Source organism: Taudactylus pleione, unplaced genomic scaffold (genome assembly GCF_031769625.1).
Source record: "Taudactylus pleione unplaced genomic scaffold, aTauple2 ptg000063l, whole genome shotgun sequence".
NCBI classification, from domain to species: Eukaryota; Metazoa; Chordata; class Amphibia; order Anura; family Myobatrachidae; genus Taudactylus; species Taudactylus pleione.
The window spans coordinates 4,809,195-4,835,912 of record NW_028284465.1 but is presented as its reverse complement, the minus strand read 5'-3'; the positions used below and the strand labels follow the sequence as shown (position 1 = coordinate 4,835,912).

At 44.4% G+C, this 26,718-nt stretch overlaps 1 protein-coding gene across 2 annotated transcripts in view; it reads left to right on the top strand.

Annotated features, from left to right (window-relative positions):
• Positions 1 to 26,718, top strand: part of DRC1 (dynein regulatory complex subunit 1) — a 183,987-nt gene that overhangs the window by 129,796 nt on the left and 27,473 nt on the right. The window contains exons 11-16 of one of the 2 annotated variants that reach the window (XM_088465731.1): positions 270 to 508; positions 2,323 to 2,432; positions 2,605 to 2,694; positions 3,674 to 3,757; positions 9,658 to 9,803; positions 14,643 to 14,783. In XM_088465731.1, the coding sequence (XP_088321857.1) occupies positions 270 to 508; positions 2,323 to 2,432; positions 2,605 to 2,694; positions 3,674 to 3,757; positions 9,658 to 9,803; positions 14,643 to 14,783 (810 nt within the window). Of the gene's footprint in view, positions 1 to 269; positions 509 to 2,319; positions 2,433 to 2,604; positions 2,695 to 3,673; positions 3,758 to 9,657; positions 9,804 to 14,642; positions 14,784 to 26,718 lie in introns of both variants that reach the window. The other variant, XM_088465730.1, reaches the window with a different exon arrangement.

Genomic DNA, 26,718 nt, shown 5'->3' with positions numbered 1-26,718 from the left:
TTCTGAAATACAGACGTGTAACCTATTATTATAGTTGTCAGTCATTGGTTGCCCATCCACTCCTTCTGTCTTTTCTATATCTTTACCATATCTTTGTGCTGTCTCCTCTCCAATGTCCTCCTCCTCATTGAGGAAACATGCACCAGTGACTACGATATGGGGACACCTGTAGATGATGTCACTGTATCTGCTGCTTCCAGTTCTCTTACCTGATGGAGGACTAACAAGATGTAATATTATAGCTCACGCACTGACTCCTCTCCTTGCAGACATTTTAGTGCTGTAGAGTCAAGGAAGTTCCATGATATCTGGGTGATGAACGAGGAGGAGATGAAGCAGCTGGTGCAGCGATCGCTGGAGGTAGACCGCATTATACACGAGCAGCAGCTCGGCCTCCCCTGGAAGGTGCCAGACCTGTGGTTCATGGATAACGTTGGCCCATTAGAGGTCCAGCCCAAGAAGCAGAAGACAGCCAGCACGCTGGCACAAGAAGTAATGACGGCCACTGGTGAGAATTGTTGTCTCGGAGACAGGAAGTGCAGGAATGTCCAGGAGTAGGGATTACTGAAGATTTAGCTCCATACCTAGTATCTCTGAGGTATTGCAAAGTACAGAGTAATGTTGCATCAGAAATATTCCTCATAGATGGACAGGCCAGAGAAGAGTAGGGACCTCATTCAGGCTTCCTCCATGGAAAATGGTTACATTGGAGGCGTAATGTCATATTACCAGGAGTCTCCATCCACTCACTAGAATCTCCCGAGGTCCAAAAAGTAAAGTGAATTATGGCCCTGATTCAGAGCCGGACGCTCTGACAGAGCGCTCGCTCTGAATCAAGGCGTCTTTTTTTTCTTTTATGAAACGGCCTCCTGGCCGCTCGCATTGCTGTGGGTTGCCACCCACAGCTAATGCGAGCGGCCAGGATGATGGGCTTGCGACGAGACCCTTCTGGTAGGGTCTCGTGGCCGCAAGCCCCAGAGAGCTTTCGGCTCAAACAGAGCCGAAACCTCTCCCACTGACTTCACTTGTGATGTCAGTGCGGCCGCCCCCAAACGTTAGACGTTCTCATGGGAACGCCTCCGTCTGGGCAGCCACCCCCCGGCCCACCCACCAAAGGGGGCGTGCTGTCACTCAGCATCGACAGCACGCCCCCTTTGGTGTGAGACCCTGAGCGACAGATTGCCCGTCGCTATACGGCTTGCCGGCTCCGTCGTGCGCATGCGCTCTGGGCCACCATCGACCAGCTTGCGAGCGCACATCGCTTGCGACCGGGTCTGAATCAGGCCCTATGTCCCAGTAATTCCAGGCTCTCTATGTGCATTAGCCTCAGGCTCTGGTATATAGGGCCTAATTCACAGCGGCTGTGCCATAGCGTACAACTGATATGCTAATGAGCTAGGAGGCATCTAGTATAAATAGACGAATGCTGCGTTCAAAAGACGCGGCATCAGATCACCATCGCGACCATCGGTTGCAGCCATCGGCCCTCTGAGTAAGCCATAGCTTGCTCAGAATGATTGGTGGAACTGATCAGCCGGGGCCAGGAAGTTTGCAGAACCGTCTGTGACCCGGGTGAGGGGCCATGGGGTGAACTAGAGTCGTGAATGGTTGCTAGAAGCGCCCTTTTTCTTTATTTGAACATAGGGCCTGATTCAGAGCTGAACGCTCTGACCAGAGCGCTCGCTCTGAATCAGGGCCCTCCTACCTTTTTTTGGAGCGTCCTCATGGACGCTCGCATAGCTGTGGGTTACCACCCACAGCTATAGCGAGCGTCCATGATGATGGTCGCGATGGTCTTGACCATCGCGACCATCGGGCTTGCGACGGAGACCCTGCGGTAGGGTCTCTCTGCCGCAAGCCCTGGAGTGATTTTGGCTCTATCAGAGCCAAAATCACTCCCACTGACATCACTAGTGATGTCAGTGGGGCCGGCTTGAGACAGTAGGCGTTCCCATGGGAACGCCTCCGTCTGGCAGGCACGCCCACCAAAGGGGGCGTGCTGTCAATCAACATCGACAGCACGCCGCCTTTGGGGCGAGACCCAGAGCGATGGTGAGCCCGTTGCTCGCCGGGTCTCGCGCATGCGCACGACGGAGCTCCCTCCGTCGTGCGCATGCGCAGTGGGGAACATCGACCCGCTTGCGAGCGTCCTGCCACTCGCAAGCGGGTCTGAATGACCCCCATAGTGCTATTGTGCTGCAAAACTGAATTGTGGCTATTTGGTCCTCACTATTCTGTTTCCACGATTGTCTGTGAAGGTTCCTCAGTAAGTCCCGTCACTGACACAGCAATGCCTCTCGCATCTTCTGTCGCCCCCAGCAGCCGGCAACGCGACACTGAAATCCATAGAAGAGACCAGCCTGACCCCGCCATCACAGCCGTTCTCTCCGCGGACCGTGAAACAGATCCTGGAACTTTTGTGTGACGAGTCTGTAAGAGACAAAGGGGCTTATTCTCTCTATGTAATCTGTGCGAGGTGTACAGGACTGACCTGTAATCTGGAGTAGCTGCACTTTATAATACTCACATATACTGTTTGTCCATTAGTCTCCGATCTAACCCGAATCTATGCTCCTATTTATAATCACCGGTCCTGTCTTCCAGGGTTTCTTGATAGAAAGCAAATTAGTCCAGTTATTGTCCCCGCTGGAAAGAGATGAGCGCTCCCTGATGAAGCTGGACTCCATATTTGGGGTATGTCACATTGCAGATAACAACTGACTGGGACAATAAGACACAATATCTCGCCAGGCTGTGATTGACAGGTTGGCAGATTTTCTGTCTCAGAGCATTTTTTTTTGTTTGTTTGTTTTAAATGTGTGACGTAGTATTTCATCCCCTTCTGCAAAAGACCCCACATCTATTATACTGTTTTACATCTGTTCTACAATCACAGTACAAAAACATTGTGGTTCTCATTCAGACCCGCTCGCGAGCGCAGGACGCTTGCAAGCGGGTCGATGGTACCCAAATGCGCACGACGGAGGGAACTCCATCGTGCGCATGCGCGAGACCCGGATAGCGACAGCTAAGCTGTCGCTCCGGGTCTCGCACCAAAAGGGGCATGCTGTCGATGGTGAGTGACAGCACGCCCCCTTTGGTGGGCGTGCCGGGGGCGTGGCTGCCAGACGAAGGCGTTCCCTTGTGAACGCCTACCGTCTGGGTCCGGCCCCACTGACATCACTAGTGATGTCAGTGGGAGTGATTTTGGACTCTGATAGAGCCAAAATCACTCCAGGGCTTGCGGCAGCGAGACCCTACCACAGGGTCTCGTCGCAAGCCCGATGGTCAAATTAAATTTGGAGCGGCCTATTGGACGCTCGCATAGCTGTGGGTTACCACCCACAGCTAATGCGAGCGTCCATGATGATGGTCGCGATGGTCACCATCGCGACCATCATCATGGACGCTCGCATTAGCTGTGGGTGGTAACCCACAGCTATGCGAGCGTCCAATAGGCCGCTCCAAATTTAATTAGGACGGTCCTGATTCAGAGCGAGTGCTCTGGTCAGAGCGTCCGGCTCTGAATCAGGGCCTCTGTCCATGCAGGCACAACATCCCAAGCCGCTTTGGAAACCGCACCATGTATTCCTTTATAAACTTGGTGTGACGTCACCGGTCGCCCTCGTTACCTATGAAGCTGTAAGTGTGATTTCTGCATTGTTGTTCCCAGGCTCTCCGGATAGAGGTGGAAGACGATGTGTACAAACTTGTGAGCTTCTTCCTGAAGTACAACCAGCAAAACACCTCTGTACAGGTAGGAGAAGTCATTCCCCACATTACAGAGTACGTAACCGATAATAACTGATCAGAGCATGGTGTAATATCTCGCAGCATGTAGCATTCTCTCTTTGTGTTTTGTATAATAGCCTAGACCGGGGTATTACAACCTTTCTTGTACCCCCATGTTTAACAAGAACCCCCTATAGTGTCCTGTAATGTGTGTACCCCATAATCTGAGTGTAGAATATATTAAGCCTCTCCTTCTATCTTTTCTCTTTTTATGCTCTTTTTATTACTAGGAGCTGAAGGGCCTCATTCAATTTGTATGAGGTTCCTCTCGGTGTAAATGTAACATAGCTGACGGTTATTCTGCTGATGCGTCCTTACTAAGCTTCGCTAAAATCGCCCCCAAGACACCGCTGTCTCACGCCACATTGACGTATACAGTAGCGCGCCATGTGATTAGCGGTTCATAATGTCCGCGTTCTCTCAGACGATTCCTGTCCGTCTATATAAAGTATATAAGAAATTGGGAAAAGTCTAATAAAATAGATAATTTGGCTAAATAAAAAGCACAGAATATTAGCATAAAGTAGCAGAATATTAGCACAAGTAGCAGAATATTCACATTAAGTAGCAGAATATTAGCATAAAGTAGCAGAATATTAGCATAAAGTAGCAGAATTTTATCATAAGTAGCAGAATATTAGCTTAAGTAGCAGAATATTAGCATAGAGTAGCAGAATATTAGCATAAGTAGCAGAATATTAGCATAGAGTAGCAGAATATTAGCATAAGTAGCAGAATATTAGCATAGAGTGGCAGAATATTAGCATAAGTAGCAGAATATTAGCATAAGTAGCGGAATTCTACTGCAGGGTCCATAGGGTATCCACAGGGGTACCTTGGGGTATAGGTGATGGCTCTGCCATCTGGCACCACATAGTTAAACTTTCGGTAACAGGATGCACCAGGGCCTCCTCTCCTGTACCCCGCCCCCAGGCCAAGGCATCCTCAGTTTCGTGGGTGCCCGGCCGGAGATCGGGTCACCGCACAGGGGGGCTGCTCTGACAGCCCCTGAAGAACTTCAAGAGTGGCTACACGGACAGTCCAGTGGACGTCCGTGATACCACTCCGACACCCCGCCGGCGCCGACCACCAGTACTGATGCAGGGAACTAGGCGGGCACCTGGGGGTCCAGCTAGCAGGGAGCCCCCAGGGGGCCTGGTACCGTGGCCGGACTTCACGGGGGACATTGAGGTAAGCAGCGGGCATCTTCGGTAGGCGCCCACTGACACAGTCCTTATTTTTTCCTCAGAGATGGGGGCTCCCTGGGGACGGCTGCTTGTGGGGCCAGGTACTATCCTGCGCTGCCACTGAACCTCTTGGATAGGGGGCTGGAGTGGTGCGGAATTGCGCTCCAGCTTCCTAGAGGTTAAATGCATGCCAGGGGAGCGCGCTTCCCTGTTCAGCACAGGCGGCGCCTCCCCCGCTGCACACAAACCGCTTTTCTCATTGAGTTCAGCGGGCTGTCCCAGCGTGACCCACCCACTCAGAGTTCTCTGGCGGCCATCTTTTTTGTGCAGTACGCTGGTCTCTGCACGCGGTGCGGTGGATGGGCCCCCCTGCATACCTCTCCTCCACAGGTCAGTGTATGCTGCGCTTTTTCCTTTTAGACATAGATCTATTGGTTGATAATAGCGCCATTGTGCAGGCTGTTTTCTGCTTTGTGTGTGACTTATGCTAGCGCTGTGTGTCTGATTTCTATGTCAGACATTTTACTAATCTTCCTCCCCTTAACCCTCTCAGTACCAGCACTGTCAGGGAGGGAATGACCTCACAGTCAGCAGGACTTACAGTGCGGTGGGTCACACCGTTTATGACGATTCCCCACAATTTGGCGTCCCCCTCCCCCAATCGCATGCACTAAATGTAATGTGGATATGGATGAGAGTGATGTGTATCAGGAGGTCTTAGGTACATCTTGCTATGCCCTTTCCTGTACTCCAACCATGCCAGTGGTATCACTCCCAGGGGCTCAGGACCCGTGGGCTTCCCTGGCCCAGGCGTTAAATAATTTGGTGGATCGGTTGTTAGCCCCTCCGGCGTTCCCGCCAATGGGCTTCCAGCAACAGGCGGTCACCCTGTTATGGGGGTCCCGGGATTCAGTATGGTCAAATGTCCCTCTTAGCAGACGCTTCCCCCTGCGGAACCTGTCTGGGTGAATTCGCTGTCCGCTACGGGGCAGAACCTGACGGACATGTTACATGATCCTCCGCCTAGGCCTGCTAAGAGACTGTTTTTGTCACATCTCATCACACAGTATAATGATGCTGTTGACATATCTTCTGATGTAGGTGAACTCGGACGTATTTGAGTCTGAGTCCACTCCCAAGGAAGTGGAAGCTAAGTCTGCAATATTTATTCCAGGTCTAATTCGGGGCCATACTAAATCATGGACGACGGCCTGCCTGCAGTTACACCTTTGTATGCTTATTTTAAGCAAGTTAAAATAAGCATACATAAGGTAAGGTCGCTATTTTTTCCCTATCTGGACAGTTGGTGGATCATTTAGAGGAAGCATGGCAGCCTCATGGGAAAAGATTTCAATCTCCAAAAACGGCTGGTTTTTGCAGATAACTATTTGACTAAATGGGAGTCTCCACCCACCCAGGTGGATTCTCATGTGACCCGTTTAGTGAAGAGTGCAACTCTGCCTACGCTGTCCATGTCATCTCTGACTGATGCCACCGACCGTAGGGTGGAGGTGTGTCTCAAGTCCATATACTCCATTGCCGGAGGTGCCTCCGGACTGGACATGGCCGTCTGCTGGGTGGCCCGGGCCATGGACAGTTGGGCGGATGCTCTGGAGGCGTCTTTACGTCCAGAGGCTTCCAGTGAGCAAATTGTGCTGGATGGGCAACCTCCGAGATTCAGCTGTGTACATTAACGAAGCAGCTTTGGATATTGTCCTACTTACATCAAGGATTCCGCAGCAGCAGTTTCTGCTCGTCGCTCCTTGTGGTTACGGTCTGGGAGAGCGGATGCTGAATCCAAGAAGGGATTAGCATGCTTACCTTTTAATGGTCAGGTTCCGTTTGGCCTTGATTTGGACGGCAGCCATATCTGCTTGTCTTCCGTCTTCTCCAGCCCATCTGGGCCAGAGACCTCGTCTTTTGGCTTTCTCGTCCCCAGGGTAAGCCTAGAGTCAGTCCTTTCTGAGGCCCTCCGGGACCAGAAAGGTTGCTTAACCAGGAAACAGGCTAGGCGTCAAGCCACCAAGCCGGACGACAAACCCTCAGCCTGACGGAATGGGCTTCCCCTTGGGGGACCCCAGGGTGGGAGGCCGACTTCTACAATATGCCCAGTTCTGGTGTCTGACCATAGCAGACACTTGAGTAAGGGAAGTGGTCTCTCGGGGGTATGCCCTCTCCTTCCGTAGCAGGCCTACCCAGCAATTCTTCACTAAGGGCTTCCCCTCAGACACGCTCTATGCTCTAGGCAGGGGTCATAGTGCGGTCCCGTTTCCTCAAAGGGGGACGGGTATTATTCCAACCTCTTTCTAGTGCAGAAACCAAAAGGTTCCTACCGTGCTATTCTCAATACCCTGAGTCAGGATGGAAACCCTACGTTCCATTGTTTTGGCTATGGAACCTGGGGAATTTGTGGTGTCGCTGGATATTCAGGATGCTTACCTCCATATCCCAATGGCAGCAGCTCAACAACGGTTTCTCCAATTTGCTGTGCTTGATCACCATTACCAGTTTCAAGCTCTACCGTTTGGCCTCCCTATGGCACCACGGGAGTTTACCGAGGTAATGGCGGTCATGGCGGTCCACCTGCGCTTACAGTGGGTTCGCCTACTACCCTACCTGGACGACCTTCTCCTATTGGCTGGGTCTCCAGAGGTATTTTGCTGCCATCTGCAACTGAAGATATCTGTATTGCGGGCTCACGGCTTGCTGATCAATTGGAAGAAGTCCTCCCTTATCCCATACCAGAGAGGGCTATGTCTGTGTGCGCTGTTGGACTCTCTTCAACAGAGGATCTTCCTGACGGAAGAGAAGATCTAGATACGCAGACTGGAAAGTCCACCGAACTACCAGAGCGTCTACCAGGAGAGCCTCTGCGTCTTTGCTCTGGACCCAGACAGGACTGCAAGCTGCGGGTGTATGGGTCCAGAGCAAAGACGCAGAGGCTCTCCTGGTAGATGCTCTGGTAGTTCGGTGGACTTTCCAGTCTGCGTATCTATTTCCTCCGTTCTCCCTTCTTCCTCGAGTACATCGCAAGTTCAAGCAAGAAGGGGGCAAGATCCTGCGGGTGGCTCCAGTTTGGCCCAGACGTCACTGGTACTCGGATCTTTAGAGTCTCTCCATCGACACTCCTTTGCTGTTGCCTCAACGTCCGGACCTGTTGCTCAGGGTCCTCGCCTTTACCTGGTTCTGGGTCGTTTGACGATGTGGCTCTTGAGACATCCCTCCTAAGGGCAAAGGGGTTCTCCAGCTATGTGGTGCATACCATGCTTGGAAGTCTGTTTCTGCCAGGATTTACCACAGGGTGTGGCATACCTACTTTGACTGGTGTCGTCCCAGGGGGTAAGATCCCCAGGTATTTCGAGTATCCATGGCTTTCCTACAGGCGGGCCTGGACAAGGGTCTCTGCCTCGCCTCTTTGAAGGTAAATGTGTCCGCACTGTCCGTGTGGTTCCAGCATAGGCTTGCTCCGCTTCCTGATATCTGCACCTTTATGCAAGATGCTCTTCGCACTCAGCCTCCCTTTGTCCCTACAGTAGCTCCTTGGGATTTGGTTGTGGTCCTTTGGGCTCTCCTAGGACCTCCATTTGAACCCCTGGGTTCAGTGGCCTTCAAATGGCTTACAGCAAAGATTATTTCTTCTAGCAGTGGCTTCTGCTAGAAGGGTGTTGGATTTGGTGGCTCTGTCATGTTGCCCTTAGGACTTGCCCTGGTTCCCGCTTTCTAGTTTCCACATTAACAGGAAAATTATAGTACCTGCCTTTAACTCACAAGACCTTTCAGCAGGTGAGGCCTCATTGGATGTGGTACGTGCCCTTTGTAGCTACATGGACCGTACTAGTTCCCTTCGGAAGTCGGACTCTTTGTTCGTCCCCTATGGTTTCCATAAGAAGGGTTGGCCAGCCAACAAACAGTCGTTGGCCAGGTGGATTCGCTTAGGGATCTATGAGGCTTGCACTCATGAGGGCCTTCAGTGCCGCCCTCTGTTTCTGCTCATTCTGCTCGGTCTGTGGATCCCTCTTGGGCAGCTTGCCATGGCCCCTCGGTTGTTCAGCTTTGTAAGGCGGCCACGTGGACTTCTGTCCATACCTTTGTAAGATATTGTGCATTTGACACCTTTGCCTCTTAGGATGCTTCCTTCGGGCGGCGGATTCTCCTTTCTGCACAGGAGCGTCCCCACCCTTGAAGGTACTGCTTTGGGACATCCCCAAGGTATCCCTGTGGATCCGCTATGGACCCTGCAGTAGAAAATATGAGATATGGTAAGAACTTTCATTTTGTTATCTCTATTTCTACAAAATCCATAGGGTTCCACAGGGCGCCCACCCTGTCGCCCTGTGCTTCAGATGGGTTTTGTTCTGGTCACCGGTTTCCCGTCTCCTTCTATGTGAGAGTGTGGTTCTTGTGTGTTCCAGACTTTCTTCTCTCTGTTCTTTGCTCCTCCGGCATATGGCTTGGTACGAAACTGAGGATGCCTTGGCCTGGGGGTGGGGTATAGGAGAGGAGGCCCCGGTGCATCCTGGGACCGAACGTTTAACTATGTGGTGCCCGCCGACAGAACCATCACCTATACCCCAAGGTATCCCTGTGGAACCCTATGGACTTCGTAGAAATAGACATAACAAAGGTAAGTTCTTACCATATCTTTTATTTTACTTGTTTCCTCTGTGCTTTCTTTGAGGAAGGAGAAGCGGATACGCAGGACTTCGTCAGCAACTCCAGTACAGATGAGACTCGACCCTCTACATCCCACGCAACTGACCTCATTCACCCCAATGATGTCCTGCGAGCACTCAGGGCTTTCGCCATGGAATTCCACAGGCCAAGGTTTGTGTATGGTCAGTCACTGGGTATACAGACCAAGATTTGTGTATGATCTGCCACTGAGTATACAAACCAAGGCTTGTGTATAGTCTGTCGCGGCTGAGGTTTGTGTACTGTCAGTCACTGTGTATATACAGCCCAAGGTTTGTGTACAGTCAATCACTGAGAATACAGGTCGAGGTTTATGTACAGTCAGTCCTGATAATCCAGGCTGAGGTTTATATAGTGTCAGCCACTGAGAATACAGGCTGAGGTTTGTGTATGGTCAGTCACTGAAAATCAAGGTAAGGTTTGTGTATGGTCAGTCACTGAGAATACAGGCTGAGGTTTGTGTATGGTCAGTCACTGAAAATCAAGGTAAGGTTTGTGTATGGTCAGTCACTGAGAATACAGTCCGAGGCTTGTGTATGGCCAGTCACTGAGAATACAGGCTGATGATCCATGCTAAGGTTTATGTACTGTCAGTCAGTGAGAATCCAAGCTAAGATTTGTCAGCAGCCAGTCTGTAAAAATCCAGGCTGAGGATCCAGACCATGGGCTGTGTACATTCAATCGCTGAGAATACAGGCTCAGGTTTGTGTACAGTCAGTCACTAATAATCCAGGTTTGTGTACTGTCAGTCACTGGGTAAACAGACCAAGATTTGTGTATGGTCAGTCACTGAGAATTTCGGCTGAGGTTTGTGTACATTCAGTCACTGGGTATATATGCCGAGGTTTGTGTACTGTCAGTCACTGGGTACACAGGGTAATGTTTGTGTATGGTCTGTCACTAAGAATACAGGCTGAGGCTTGTGGATGGTCAGTTACTGAGAATACAGGCTGAAGTTTGCATATGGTCAGTAAATGAGAATGCAGACAGGGGTTTGTGTATGGTCAGTCACTAAGAATATAGACTGAGGTTTGTGTATGGTCAGTCACTGAGAATACAGGCTGAGGATTCATGCCAAGTTTTGTGTACTGTCAGTTAGTGAGAATCCAGGCTGAGGTTTGTGTACTGTCAGTCAGTAAAAATCCAGGCTGAGGATCCAGACCGTGGGTTGTGTACATTTAATCGCTGAGAATACAGTCTGGGAATTCAGGCTCAGATTTATGTACAGTCACTGATAATCCAGGCTGAGGTCTGTATAATGTCAGTCACTGAGAATACAGTTTTGAGTATTGTCAGTCACTGAGGGTACAGGCTGAGGTTTGCGTATGGTAGTCACTGACAATACAAGCTGATATTTGTGTATGGTCAACCACTTAAAATACAGACTGTGGTTTGTGTATAGTCAGTCATTAAGAATACAGGATGAAGATATAGGCCAAGGTTTGTGTACTGTCAGTCAGTGAGAATCCAGACTGAGGATCCAAGCCGAGGTTTGTGTACTGTCAGTCAGTGAGAATCCAGGCTGAGGATACAGGCCAAGGTTTCTGTATGGTCAGTTACCGAGAATAGAAGCTGAAGTTTGTTCATGGTCAGTCACTGAGAATACAGGCTGAGGTTTGTGTTTGGTTAATCGCTGAGAATGCAGGCTGAGGGTTGTGTGTGGTCAGGCACTGAGACTCCAGGCTGAGGAACCAGGCCAAGATTTGTGTACTGTCTGTCAGTGAAAATTCAGGCTGAGGGTCCAGGCCAATGTTTGTGTACTGTCAGCCAGTGGTATCCAGTCTCAGGATACAGGCCAAGGTTTGTGTACTGTCAGTCAGTGAGAACCAAGCTAAGAAACTAGGCAGAAGTTTGTGTACTGTCAGTCAGTAAGAATCCAGGCTGAGGATCCAGGCCAATGTTTGTATACTGTCGGTCAGTGAGAATCCAGGCAGAGGTTTGTGCACCGTCAGTCAGTATCCAGGCTAAGATTTGTGGACTGTCAGTCAGTGAGAATCCAGGCTGCGATTTTTGTACTGTCAGTCAGTGGCATCTAGACTCAGGATACAGGCAGAGGTGTGTGTACTGTCAGTCAGTCATGATACAGGCCGAGGTTCGTGTACTGTCAGTCAGTGAGAATCCAGACTGAGGTTTGTGTACTGTCAGTCAGTGAGATTCCAGACTGAGGTTTGTGTACTGTCAGTCAATGAGAATCCAGGCTGAGGTTTGTGTACTGTCAGTCAGTAGAATCCAGGCTGAGGTTTGTGTACTGTCAGTCAGTAGAATCCAGGCTGAGGTTTGTGTACTGTCAGTCAGTAGAATCCAGGCTGAGGTTTGTGTACTGTCAGTCAGTAGAATCCAGGCTGAGGTTTGTGTACTGTCAGTCAGTGAGAATCCAGGCTGGGGTTTGTGTACTGTCAGTCAGTGAGAATCCAGGCTGAGGTTTGTGTACTGTCAGTCAGTGAGAATCCAGGCTGAGGTTTGTGTACTGTCAGTCAGTGAGAATCCAGGCAGAGGTTTGTGTACTGTCAGTCAGTAGAATCCAGGCTGAGGTTTGTGTACTGTCAGTCAGTAGAATCCAAGCTGAGGTTTGTGTACTGTCAGTCAGTGAGAATCCAGGCTGTTACCTATAATAATTCAGTTGTCTGTGCCTGTATAGATATGGTATGGTCATTGCTGCTATACATTGAGTTGTGTTACCTATAATAATTCAGTTGTCTGTGCCAGTATAGATATGGTATGGTCCTTGCTGCCATACATTGAGTTGTGTTACCTATAATAATTCAGTTGTCTGTGCCTGTATAGATATGGTATGGTCATTGCTGCTATACATTGAGTTGTGTTACCCTATACAGGATATAATAATTCAGTGTGCAGTTGTCTTTGCCTGTATAGATATGGTATGGTCATTGCTGCCATACATTGAGTTGTGTTACCCTATACAGGATATAATAATTCAGTGTGCAGTTGTCTGTGCCTGTATAGATATGGTATGGTCATTGCTTCTATACATTGAGTTGTGTTACCCTATACAGGATATAATAACTCAGTGTGCAGTTGTCTGTGCCTGTATAGATATGGTATGGTCATTGCTGCTATACATTGAGTTGTGTTACCCTATACAGGATATAATAATTCAGTGTGCAGTTGTCTGTGCCTGTATAGATATGGTATGGTCATTGCTGCTATACATTGAGTTGTGTTACCCTATACAGGATATAATAATTCAGTGTGCAGTTGTCTGTGCCTATATAGATATGGTATGGTCATTGCTGCTATACATTGAGTTGTGTTACCCTATACAGGATATAATAATTCAGTGTGCAGTTGTCTGTGCCTATATAGATATGGTATGGTCATTGCTGCTATACATTGAGTTGTGTTACCCTATACAGGATATAATAATACAGTGTGCAGTTGTCTGTGCCTATATAGATATGGTATGGTCATTGCTGCTATACATTGAGTTGTGTTACCCTATACAGGATATAATAATTCAGTGTGCAGTTGTCTGTGCCTGTATAGATATGGTATGGTCATTGCTGCCATACATTGAGTTGTGTTACCCTATACAGGATATAATAATTCAGTGTGCAGTTGTCTGTGCCTGTATAGATATGGTATGGTCATTGCTGCTATACATTGAGTTGTGTTACCCTATACAGGATACAATAATTCAGTGTGCAGTTGTCTGTGCCTGTATAGATATGGTATGGTCATTGCTGCTATACATTGAGTTGTGTTACCCTATACAGGATATAATAATTCAGTGTGCAGTTGTCTGTGCCTGTATAGATATGGTATGGTCATTGCTGCTATACATTGAGTTGTGTTACCCTATACAGGATACAATAATTCAGTGTGCAGTTGTCTGTGCCTGTATAGATATGGTATGGTCATTGCTGCTATACATTGAGTTGTGTTACCCTATACAGGATATAATAATTCAGTGTGCAGTTGTCTGTGCCTATATAGATATGGTATGGTCATTGCTGCTATACATTGAGTTGTGTTACCCTATACAGGATATAATAATACAGTGTGCAGTTGTCTGTGCCTATATAGATATGGTATGGTCATTGCTGCTATACATTGAGTTGTGTTACCCTATACAGGATATAATAATTCAGTGTGCAGTTGTCTGTGCCTGTATAGATATGGTATGGTCATTGCTGCCATACATTGAGTTGTGTTACCCTATACAGGATATAATAATTCAGTGTGCAGTTGTCTGTGCCTGTATAGATATGGTATGGTCATTGCTGCTATACATTGAGTTGTGTTACCCTATACAGGATACAATAATTCAGTGTGCAGTTGTCTGTGCCTGTATAGATATGGTATGGTCATTGCTGCTATACATTGAGTTGTGTTACCCTATACAGGATATAATAATTCAGTGTGCAGTTGTCTGTGCCTGTATAGATATGGTATGGTCATTGCTGCCATACATTGAGTTGTGTTACCCTATACAGGATACAATAACTCAGTGTGCAGTTGTCTGTGCCTATATAGATATGGTATGGTCATTGCTGCTATACATTGAGTTGTGTTACCCTATACAGGATATAATAATTCAGTGTGCAGTTGTCTGTGCCTGTATAGATATGGTATGGTCATTGCTGCCATACATTGAGTTGTGTTACCCTATACAGGATACAATAATTCAGTGTGCAGTTGTCTGTGCCTGTATAGATATGGTATGGTCATTGCTGCTATACATTGAGTTGTGTTACCCTATACAGGATACAATAATTCAGTGTGCAGTTGTCTGTGCCTGTATAGATATGGTATGGTCATTGCTGCTATACATTGAGTTGTGTTACCCTATACAGGATATAATAATTCAGTGTGCAGTTGTCTGTGCCTGTATAGATATGGTATGGTCATTGCTGCCATACATTGAGTTGTGTTACCCTATACAGGATACAATAATTCAGTGTGCAGTGTGCTGAGGCAGGGAGCGTATACTGAATATAACCGGTCTTTTAGGGAGAGTCACGTGAGACAACCTGGGTCAGAAGAGCGTGACAGCAGTGAGGACTCCGGCTACTGGAGCGCAGCCGCGCACGTTATCCCCGAGCCGCAGCTCAAGGTCTGGGACACCCTGGAATCTGCACTGGAGAAGTACTTGTGAGTCCCACAATCTGCGCACCAGCCTCCAGGTTCATGGTGGAGCATCCTGGGACTTGTTGTCCTATGGTCTCAGTGATGCCACCGGGCCGGCTGATGTGTGCGCTCTGTCACTCCTGTCTTATAATGTTTCTTATGTAGATACAACCGCACCAGTTTCATATATGATATACTCTCCAATATTAATTCACATATGTATCATCCTTATGGGAGAGGTGTTACCCACTATAAACATCCAAAAATGAGCAGAACAGTATAATGTAAAGGTGCACAAATCATATAAATGTTATAACTTTTATTAATTACATATAAAATGAATTTATTCAAAAAGAATGGTGAAATATTTATTTACATTTTTTAATAAAATCTGTGTCGAAGATTGTGTGTTCTTTAAATAAGGGATTTAGAGCCGTATTAAATTTGAGTGGACCCGCGATACTTTTCCGCCTCCCGGACTTTTCGCCTGGTTTGCAGGCGGAAAAGTATCGCGCGCGTGCCCACGTAACCCCGTATTCAATTTGAAAGCAGGCGAAAACGGGACCCGGCAAAACTTAAACAAGCGGAAAGTCCTGTCAGATTTGGGGAAATCAGCCTGACACCCCCAAAAAGGTGCTCTGACATGGGGGTTAGCTATGTTAGCTATGGTACCCCCCTATTTGGCTTGCTGAAGGTATTTGGTGTTTTTAAACGGGCTCAATAGCTGCTAAATAGCGTTTTTGTATACGTGATGCAGAATAGTAATCAGGAGGTTTTTTTCAGAAAATAACTTATCCCAGCAAATTTGGGGTACTTGAAAATGGGGGTCAGCATATTTAAAAGTTGCTAAAGTTTTGCTGGTGATATGCTTTTATTTATGTCTGACCCGGCTTCCTCGATGCCGGAGGTGATGCGACTCGTGGATTTATTTGGATCTTTTGCGGGTTACAGGGTGAATGTAGCCAAGTCGGAATACTTACCACTTTCTGGTGCCCCAGAGGACTTTCACTCAATCCCCATATTTTCAAATTTTCGTTTAGCACGCCTAACTTTAAAATATTTGGGGATACATATTCCTTTTCATCCTGGGAAACTATATTCAGTGAATTACACCCCATTACTCTGATCAATATCAAACTTACTAACAGATTGGTTATCCTTACCTTTGTCCTAACTGGGAGGCATTGCCGTTTTGAAGAGTGTTATATTCCCCAAAATTTCATACCCTATGCAGATGTTGCCGATCTCCCTCACCAAAACAGATCTATATGCACTCCAAAAAATGTTCACTAAATTTATTTGGAACCGCGGAAAATCAAGGATTACCTTGACTAGACTTAGTTTACCCCGAAAAGAGGGGGGGATTGGGGGTCCCTGATCTAAAGATTTTTTCTTTATCCATTGCCTTCAGATATATCTCAGACTGGTTACTGAATCGTTCTGTTTATACCTCTCTGGATGTGGAGAGAGAGTTATTTAAACCATACTCCCTGAGTGCTCTTCTCCACACCCCCAGAAAATCCATTCCCCAACAAATTATAGCAAACCCCCAAATTATAGCACCCATCTAGCCTGGATAGTGATTAACCGCAGACTGAAAAGGGATTGGCATTTCACCCCATTTATCTCTATCTGTGGTAATCCACTATTTCCCCCTGCTATGACCAATAGGGGTTTTGCAGAATGGAAGAGGAAGGGGATTCTAATAATCAATGATGTATTCGACCCGGGGGGTAACATACTTCCATTTATCAATATCAGAAATACCTTTAACGTCTCGAACAACTGTTTTTATATGTATCTCCAATTGCGACACTATATTTCTGGTCTACCAAAAGCCTATTTAACCTCAGATGGATCTGACCCACTAGTTTCACTTTTATCTCTAATAAAATTCCGTACTTATCGTACTAAACTATTAACTGACATGCTGAATAAGACTGATTCCCACCATGCCTGGAACGCCTTACATAATAGCTGGACCAGGGACATTCCATCTTTCCCGAAACAGCTTTCTCTTACATTTTGACTCTACAATGAAGCACTTGCGCACGGCAATGCTTCAAGAAGTACATTATAAAGTACTGAGTATATATGTCACAACATCAGAGGAAATATATGGTCCCTAATGAAACAGGTCGATGTCTTAAATGTCATCATGACTCAGCTTCCTTTTATCACAATTTCTGGGAGTGTAGGAAGATTCGCCGATTTTGGAACAAAACAATTGTATTTATTAATAAAAAAATGTTCCTTACATTTACGCCCAGACCCTTCAGCGGTTTTATGTCTTACTTATACCAATTGGGAACTGGGGCCACATAAAAGGTCCATTATTCCTTTACTTTCTATTATTTTAACTACGGCCAAAAAAGTTATTTTAAAACAATGGACCAGTAAGACCCCGCCCTTTATCTCCGAGGTACAACAGTTACTACTTAAAAATGTATATTTTGATAGGAGGGCTTCATTTCCGGATGTTGAGAAGGGAGTAGTGCAATTTTACAAGAGATGGGGTCCTTACATTGATTATTTGCCACCACAGACCCAAACCCAAATATTACAGGTATTTGAAAATACAAATTGGTATTTGCTGAGACAGTTGTTTTAAATATAGAGGGTATGATTGTGTCATATTACACTATAAGTGAATAATATATATACTATTAGTATATTTGTGATGATATGCGGGTTTGACTGACACAAACAGAAAAATAGGAGCCTAATTATATACGGATAGAGAAATTGAGAGGTTCGACATACTACTTCTTTTTGAGAATCTTTCCTATGTCCCTCCCACCCTACCTATCGTGTTCTCCCCACATGTATGTTTGTCTTCTGTGTCCTCCCCCCCCCTTTTTATGAATAACTGTACTTATTGAAATGGTGTACAAAAGAGAAAAGATGGAAATGCCTGTTAATCTGGTTTAATTCATGTAGGTAGCGATTTCTTATCTTTCTTTTTTTTTTTTTCTTTTGATGTTTTTTTTTTTTTTTTTTCAAATTGCACGAATGGGGAAAAATTCAGAGCAGGCCTCTGAGTACAGATATTCATATTTTTTCATACTAGTATTAAGACCCCTATGTGCATCATCACTTCAGATATCGTTACTGCTGTATAGTAAGTTAATTGTCTGACTATATTTATATTTTATATATATTTTATATTCTGGTCATAATTTCCATATATGTCGAGTTGTTACCATAATATCTATTTGTACTTAACTCAAATCATCTAATGGAGCGTACACACGGTCAGATTTGTCAGACTTGTCAGATTTGTCAGATGAACGATTGAACGATTAAACGATCTGAACGATTTGACCAAAGTTTTGAACGATTTGAACGATTTTACCAAAGTTTTGAACGATTTGAACGATTTTTGACTGCATTAAAATGAATGGAATCGTCCAAGTCTGACTGCAAACCCATCAGATGTCAGATATCGTTATCTGACAAACGGGAACGCGCATCGTTGATCGTCCATCATTCAGGCATGTCAGATATGAACGATTTTCCATCAGATATGAACGACTGAACGATTTTTAAATCGTTATCGTCCATATCTGAAGAAAAAATCTGATCGTGTGTATGCACCATAATGGAGCGTACACACGGTCAGATTTGTCAGACTTGTCAGATTTGTCAGATGAACGACTGAACGATTAAACGATTTGAACGATTTGGACGATTTGACCAAACTTTTGAACGATTTGAACGATTGAACGATTATTGACTGCATTAAAATGAATGGAATCGTCCAAGTCTGACTGCAAACCCATCAGATGTCAGATATCGTTATCTGACAAACGGGAACGCGCATCGTTGATCGTCCATCATTCAGGCATGTCAGATATGAACGATTTTCCATCAGATATGAACGACTGAACGATTTTTAAATCGTTATCGTCCATATCTGAAGAAAAAATCTGATCGTGTGTATGCACCATAATGGAGCGTACACACGGTCAGATTTGTCAGACTTGTCAGATTTGTCAGATGAACGACTGAACGATTAAACGATTTGAACGATTTGGACGATTTGACCAAACTTTTGAACGATTTGAACGATTGAACGATTATTGACTGCATTAAAATGAATGGAATCGTCCAAGTCTGACTGCAAACCCATCAGATGTCAGATATCGTTATCTGACAAACGGGAACGCGCATCGTTGATCGTCCATCATTCAGGCATGTCAGATATGAACGATTTTCCATCAGATATGAACGACTGAACGATTTTTAAATCGTTATCGTCCATATCTGAAGAAAAAATCTGATCGTGTGTATGCACCATAATGGAGCGTACACACGGTCAGATTTGTCAGACTTGTCAGATTTGTCAGATGAACGACTGAACGATTAAACGATTTGAACGATTTGGACGATTTGACCAAACTTTTGAACGATTTGAACGATTGAACGATTTTTGACTGCATTAAAATGAATGGAATCGTCCAAGTCTGACTGCAAACCCATCAGATGTCAGATATCGTTATCTGACAAACGGGAACGCGCATCGTTGATCGTCCATCATTCAGGCATGTCAGATATGAACGATTTTCCATCAGATATGAACGACTGAACGATTTTTAAATCGTTATCGTCCATATCTGAAGAAAAAATCTGATCGTGTGTATGCACCATAATGGAGCGTACACACGGTCAGATTTGTCAGACTTGTCAGATTTGTCAGATGAACGACTGAACGATTAAACGATTTGAACGATTTGGACGATTTGACCAAACTTTTGAACGATTTGAACGATTGAACGATTATTGACTGCATTAAAATGAATGGAATCGTCCAAGTCTGACTGCAAACCCATCAGATGTCAGATATCGTTATCTGACAAACGGGAACGCGCATCGTTGATCGTCCATCGTTCAGGCATGTCAGATATGAACGATTTTCCTTCAGATATGAACGACTGAACGATTTTTAAATCGTTATCGTCCATATCTGAAGAAAAAATCTGATCGTGTGTATGCACCATAATGGAGCGTACACACGGTCAGATTTGTCAGACTTGTCAGATTTGTCAGATGAACGACTGAACGATTAAACGATTTGAACGATTTGGACGATTTGACCAAACTTTTGAACGATTTGAACGATTGAACGATTATTGACTGCATTAAAATGAATGGAATCGTCCAAGTCTGACTGCAAACCCATCAGATGTCAGATATCGTTATCTGACAAACGGGAACGCGCATCGTTGATCGTCCATCGTTCAGGCATGTCAGATATGAACGATTTTCCTTCAGATATGAACGACTGAACGATTTTTAAATCGTTATCGTCCATATCTGAAGAAAAAATCTGATCGTGTGTATGCACCATAATGGAGCGTACACACGGTCAGATTTGTCAGACTTGTCAGATTTGTCAGATGAACGACTGAACGATTAAACGATTTGAACGATTTGGACGATTTGACCAAACTTTTGAACGATTTGAACGATTGAACGATTATTGACTGCATTAAAATGAATGGAATCGTCCAAGTCTGACTGCAAACCCATCAGATGTCAGATATCGTTATCTGACAAACGGGAACGCGCATCGTTGATCGTCCATCATTCAGGCATGTCAGATATGAACGATTTTCCATCAGATATGAACGACTGAACGATTTTTAAATCGTTATCGTCCATATCTGAAGAAAAAATCTGATCGTGTGTATGCACCATAATGGAGCGTACACACGGTCAGATTTGTCAGACTTGTCAGATTTGTCAGATGAACGACTGAACGATTAAACGATTTGAACGATTTGGACGATTTGACCAAACTTTTGAACGATTTGAACGATTGAACGATTTTTGACTGCATTAAAATGAATGGAATCGTCCAAGTCTGACTGCAAACCCATCAGATGTCAGATATCGTTATCTGACAAACGGGAACGCGCATCGTTGATCGTCCATCATTCAGGCATGTCAGATATGAACGATTTTCCATCAGATATGAACGACTGAACGATTTTTAAATCGTTATCGTCCATATCTGAAGAAAAAATCTGATCGTGTGTATGCACCATAATGGAGCGTACACACGGTCAGATTTGTCAGACTTGTCAGATTTGTCAGATGAACGACTGAACGATTAAACGATTTGAACGATTTGGACGATTTGACCAAACTTTTGAACGATTTGAACGATTGAACGATTATTGACTGCATTAAAATGAATGGAATCGTCCAAGTCTGACTGCAAACCCATCAGATGTCAGATATCGTTATCTGACAAACGGGAACGCGCATCGTTGATCGTCCATCGTTCAGGCATGTCAGATATGAACGATTTTCCTTCAGATATGAACGACTGAACGATTTTTAAATCGTTATCGTCCATATCTGAAGAAAAAATCTGATCGTGTGTATGCACCATAATGGAGCGTACACACGGTCAGATTTGTCAGACTTGTCAGATTTGTCAGATGAACGACTGAACGATTAAACGATTTGAACGATTTGGACGATTTGACCAAACTTTTGAACGATTTGAACGATTTGAACGATTATTGACTGCATTAAAATGAATGGAATCGTCCAAGTCTGACTGCAAACCCATCAGATGTCAGATATCGTTATCTGACAAACGGGAACGCGCATCGTTGATCGTCCATCGTTCAGGCATGTCAGATATGAACGATTTTCCATCAGATATGAACGACTGAACGATTTTTAAATCGTTATCGTCCATATCTGAAGAAAAAATCTGATCGTGTGTATGCACCATAATGGAGCGTACACACGGTCAGATTTGTCAGATGAACGACTGAACGATTAAACGATTTGAACGATTTGGACGATTTGACCAAACTTTTGAACGATTTGAACGATTTGAACGATTATTGACTGCATTAAAATGAATGGAATCGTCCAAGTCTGACTGCAAACCCATCAGATGTCAGATATCGTTATCTGACAAACGGGAACGCGCATCGTTGATCGTCCATCGTTCAGGCATGTCAGATATGAACGATTTTCCATCAGATATGAACGACTGAACGATTTTTAAATCGTTATCGTCCATATCTGAAGAAAAAATCTGATCGTGTGTATGCACCATAATGGAGCGTACACACGGTCAGATTTGTCAGATGAACGACTGAACGATTAAACGATTTGAACGATTTGGACGATTTGACCAAACTTTTGAACGATTTGAACGATTTGAACGATTATTGACTGCATTAAAATGAATGGAATCGTCCAAGTCTGACTGCAAACCCATCAGATGTCAGATATCGTTATCTGACAAACGGGAACGCGCATCGTTGATCGTCCATCGTTCAGGCATGTCAGATATGAACGATTTTCCATCAGATATGAACGACTGAACGATTTTTAAATCGTTATCGTCCATATCTGAAGAAAAAATCTGATCGTGTGTATGCACCATAATGGAGCGTACACACGGTCAGATTTGTCAGACTTGTCAGATTTGTCAGATGAACGACTGAACGATTAAACGATTTGAACGATTTGGACGATTTGACCAAACTTTTGAACGATTTGAACGATTTGAACGATTTTTGACTGCATTAAAATGAATGGAATCGTCCAAGTCTGACTGCAAACCCATCAGATGTCAGATATCGTTATCTGACAAACGGGAACGCGCATCGTTGATCGTCCATCGTTCAGGCATGTCAGATATGAACGATTTTCCATCAGATATGAACGACTGAACGATTTTTAAATCGTTATCGTCCATATCTGAAGAAAAAATCTGATTGTGTGTATGCACCATAATGGAGCGTACACACGGTCAGATTTGTCAGATGAACGACTGAACGATTAAACGATTTGAACGATTTGGACGATTTGACCAAACTTTTGAACGATTTGAACGATTTGAACGATTATTGACTGCATTAAAATGAATGGAATCGTCCAAGTCTGACTGCAAACCCATCAGATGTCAGATATCGTTATCTGACAAACGGGAACGCGCATCGTTGATCGTCCATCGTTCAGGCATGTCAGATATGAACGATTTTCCATCAGATATGAACGACTGAACGATTTTTAAATCGTTATCGTCCATATCTGAAGAAAAAATCTGATCGTGTGTATGCACCATAATGGAGCGTACACACGGTCAGATTTGTCAGACTTGTCAGATTTGTCAGATGAACGACTGAACGATTAAACGATTTGAACGATTTGGACGATTTGACCAAACTTTTGAACGATTTGAACGATTTGAACGATTATTGACTGCATTAAAATGAATGGAATCGTCCAAGTCTGACTGCAAACCCATCAGATGTCAGATATCGTTATCTGACAAACGGGAACGCGCGTCGTTGATCGTCCATCGTTCAGGCATGTCAGATATGAACGATTTTCCATCAGATATGAACGACTGAACGATTTTTAAATCGTTATCGTCCATATCTGAAGAAAAAATCTGATCGTGTGTATGCACCATAATGGAGCGTACACACGGTCAGATTTGTCAGACTTGTCAGATTTGTCAGATGAACGACTGAACGATTAAACGATTTGAACGATTTGGACGATTTGACCAAACTTTTGAACGATTTGAACGATTTGAACGATTATTGACTGCATTAAAATGAATGGAATCGTCCAAGTCTGACTGCAAACCCATCAGATGTCAGATATCGTTATCTGACAAACGGGAACGCGCATCGTTGATCGTCCATCGTTCAGGCATGTCAGATATGAACGATTTTCCTTCAGATATGAACGACTGAACGATTTTTAAATCGTTATCGTCCATATCTGAAGAAAAAATCTGATCGTGTGTATGCACCATAATGGAGCGTACACACGGTCAGATTTGTCAGACTTGTCAGATTTGTCAGATGAACGACTGAACGATTAAACGATTTGAACGATTTGGACGATTTGACCAAACTTTTGAACGATTTGAACGATTTGAACGATTATTGACTGCATTAAAATGAATGGAATCGTCCAAGTCTGACTGCAAACCCATCAGATGTCAGATATCGTTATCTGACAAACGGGAACGCGCATCGTTGATCGTCCATCGTTCAGGCATGTCAGATATGAACGATTTTCCTTCAGATATGAACGACTGAACGATTTTTAAATCGTTATCGTCCATATCTGAAGAAAAAATCTGATCGTGTGTATGCACCATAATGGAGCGTACACACGGTCAGATTTGTCAGACTTGTCAGATTTGTCAGATGAACGACTGAACGATTAAACGATTTGAACGATTTGGACGATTTGACCAAACTTTTGAACGATTTGAACGATTTGAACGATTATTGACTGCATTAAAATGAATGGAATCGTCCAAGTCTGACTGCAAACCCATCAGATGTCAGATATCGTTATCTGACAAACGGGAACGCGCATCGTTGATCGTCCATCGTTCAGGCATGTCAGATATGAACGATTTTCCATCAGATATGAACGACTGAACGATTTTTAAATCGTTATCGTCCATATCTGAAGAAAAAATCTGATCGTGTGTATGCACCATAATGGAGCGTACACACGGTCAGATTTGTCAGACTTGTCAGATTTGTCAGATGAACGACTGAACGATTAAACGATTTGAACGATTTGGACGATTTGACCAAACTTTTGAACGATTTGAACGATTGAACGATTTTTGACTGCATTAAAATGAATGGAATCGTCCAAGTCTGACTGCAAACCCATCAGATGTCAGATATCGTTATCTGACAAACGGGAACGCGCATCGTTGATCGTCCATCATTCAGGCATGTCAGATATGAACGATTTTCCATCAGATATGAACGACTGAACGATTTTTAAATCGTTATCGTCCATATCTGAAGAAAAAATCTGATCGTGTGTATGCACCATAATGGAGCGTACACACGGTCAGATTTGTCAGACTTGTCAGATTTGTCAGATGAACGACTGAACGATTAAACGATTTGAACGATTTGGACGATTTGACCAAACTTTTGAACGATTTGAACGATTGAACGATTATTGACTGCATTAAAATGAATGGAATCGTCCAAGTCTGACTGCAAACCCATCAGATGTCAGATATCGTTATCTGACAAACGGGAACGCGCATCGTTGATCGTCCATCGTTCAGGCATGTCAGATATGAACGATTTTCCTTCAGATATGAACGACTGAACGATTTTTAAATCGTTATCGTCCATATCTGAAGAAAAAATCTGATCGTGTGTATGCACCATAATGGAGCGTACACACGGTCAGATTTGTCAGACTTGTCAGATTTGTCAGATGAACGACTGAACGATTAAACGATTTGAACGATTTGGACGATTTGACCAAACTTTTGAACGATTTGAACGATTTGAACGATTATTGACTGCATTAAAATGAATGGAATCGTCCAAGTCTGACTGCAAACCCATCAGATGTCAGATATCGTTATCTGACAAACGGGAACGCGCATCGTTGATCGTCCATCGTTCAGGCATGTCAGATATGAACGATTTTCCTTCAGATATGAACGACTGAACGATTTTTAAATCGTTATCGTCCATATCTGAAGAAAAAATCTGATCGTGTGTATGCACCATAATGGAGCGTACACACGGTCAGATTTGTCAGACTTGTCAGATTTGTCAGATGAACGACTGAACGATTAAACGATTTGAACGATTTGGACGATTTGACCAAACTTTTGAACGATTTGAACGATTTGAACGATTATTGACTGCATTAAAATGAATGGAATCGTCCAAGTCTGACTGCAAACCCATCAGATGTCAGATATCGTTATCTGACAAACGGGAACGCGCATCGTTGATCGTCCATCGTTCAGGCATGTCAGATATGAACGATTTTCCTTCAGATATGAACGACTGAACGATTTTTAAATCGTTATCGTCCATATCTGAAGAAAAAATCTGATCGTGTGTATGCACCATAATGGAGCGTACACACGGTCAGATTTGTCAGACTTGTCAGATTTGTCAGATGAACGACTGAACGATTAAACGATTTGAACGATTTGGACGATTTGACCAAACTTTTGAACGATTTGAACGATTTGAACGATTATTGACTGCATTAAAATGAATGGAATCGTCCAAGTCTGACTGCAAACCCATCAGATGTCAGATATCGTTATCTGACAAACGGGAACGCGCATCGTTGATCGTCCATCGTTCAGGCATGTCAGATATGAACGATTTTCCTTCAGATATGAACGACTGAACGATTTTTAAATCGTTATCGTCCATATCTGAAGAAAAAATCTGATCGTGTGTATGCACCATAATGGAGCGTACACACGGTCAGATTTGTCAGACTTGTCAGATTTGTCAGATGAACGACTGAACGATTAAACGATTTGAACGATTTGGACGATTTGACCAAACTTTTGAACGATTTGAACGATTTGAACGATTATTGACTGCATTAAAATGAATGGAATCGTCCAAGTCTGACTGCAAACCCATCAGATGTCAGATATCGTTATCTGACAAACGGGAACGCGCATCGTTGATCGTCCATCGTTCAGGCATGTCAGATATGAACGATTTTCCTTCAGATATGAACGACTGAACGATTTTTAAATCGTTATCGTCCATATCTGAAGAAAAAATCTGATCGTGTGTATGCACCATAATGGAGCGTACACACGGTCAGATTTGTCAGACTTGTCAGATTTGTCAGATGAACGACTGAACGATTAAACGATTTGAACGATTTGGACGATTTGACCAAACTTTTGAACGATTTGAACGATTTGAACGATTATTGACTGCATTAAAATGAATGGAATCGTCCAAGTCTGACTGCAAACCCATCAGATGTCAGATATCGTTATCTGACAAACGGGAACGCGCATCGTTGATCGTCCATCGTTCAGGCATGTCAGATATGAACGATTTTCCTTCAGATATGAACGACTGAACGATTTTTAAATCGTTATCGTCCATATCTGAAGAAAAAATCTGATTGTGTGTATGCACCA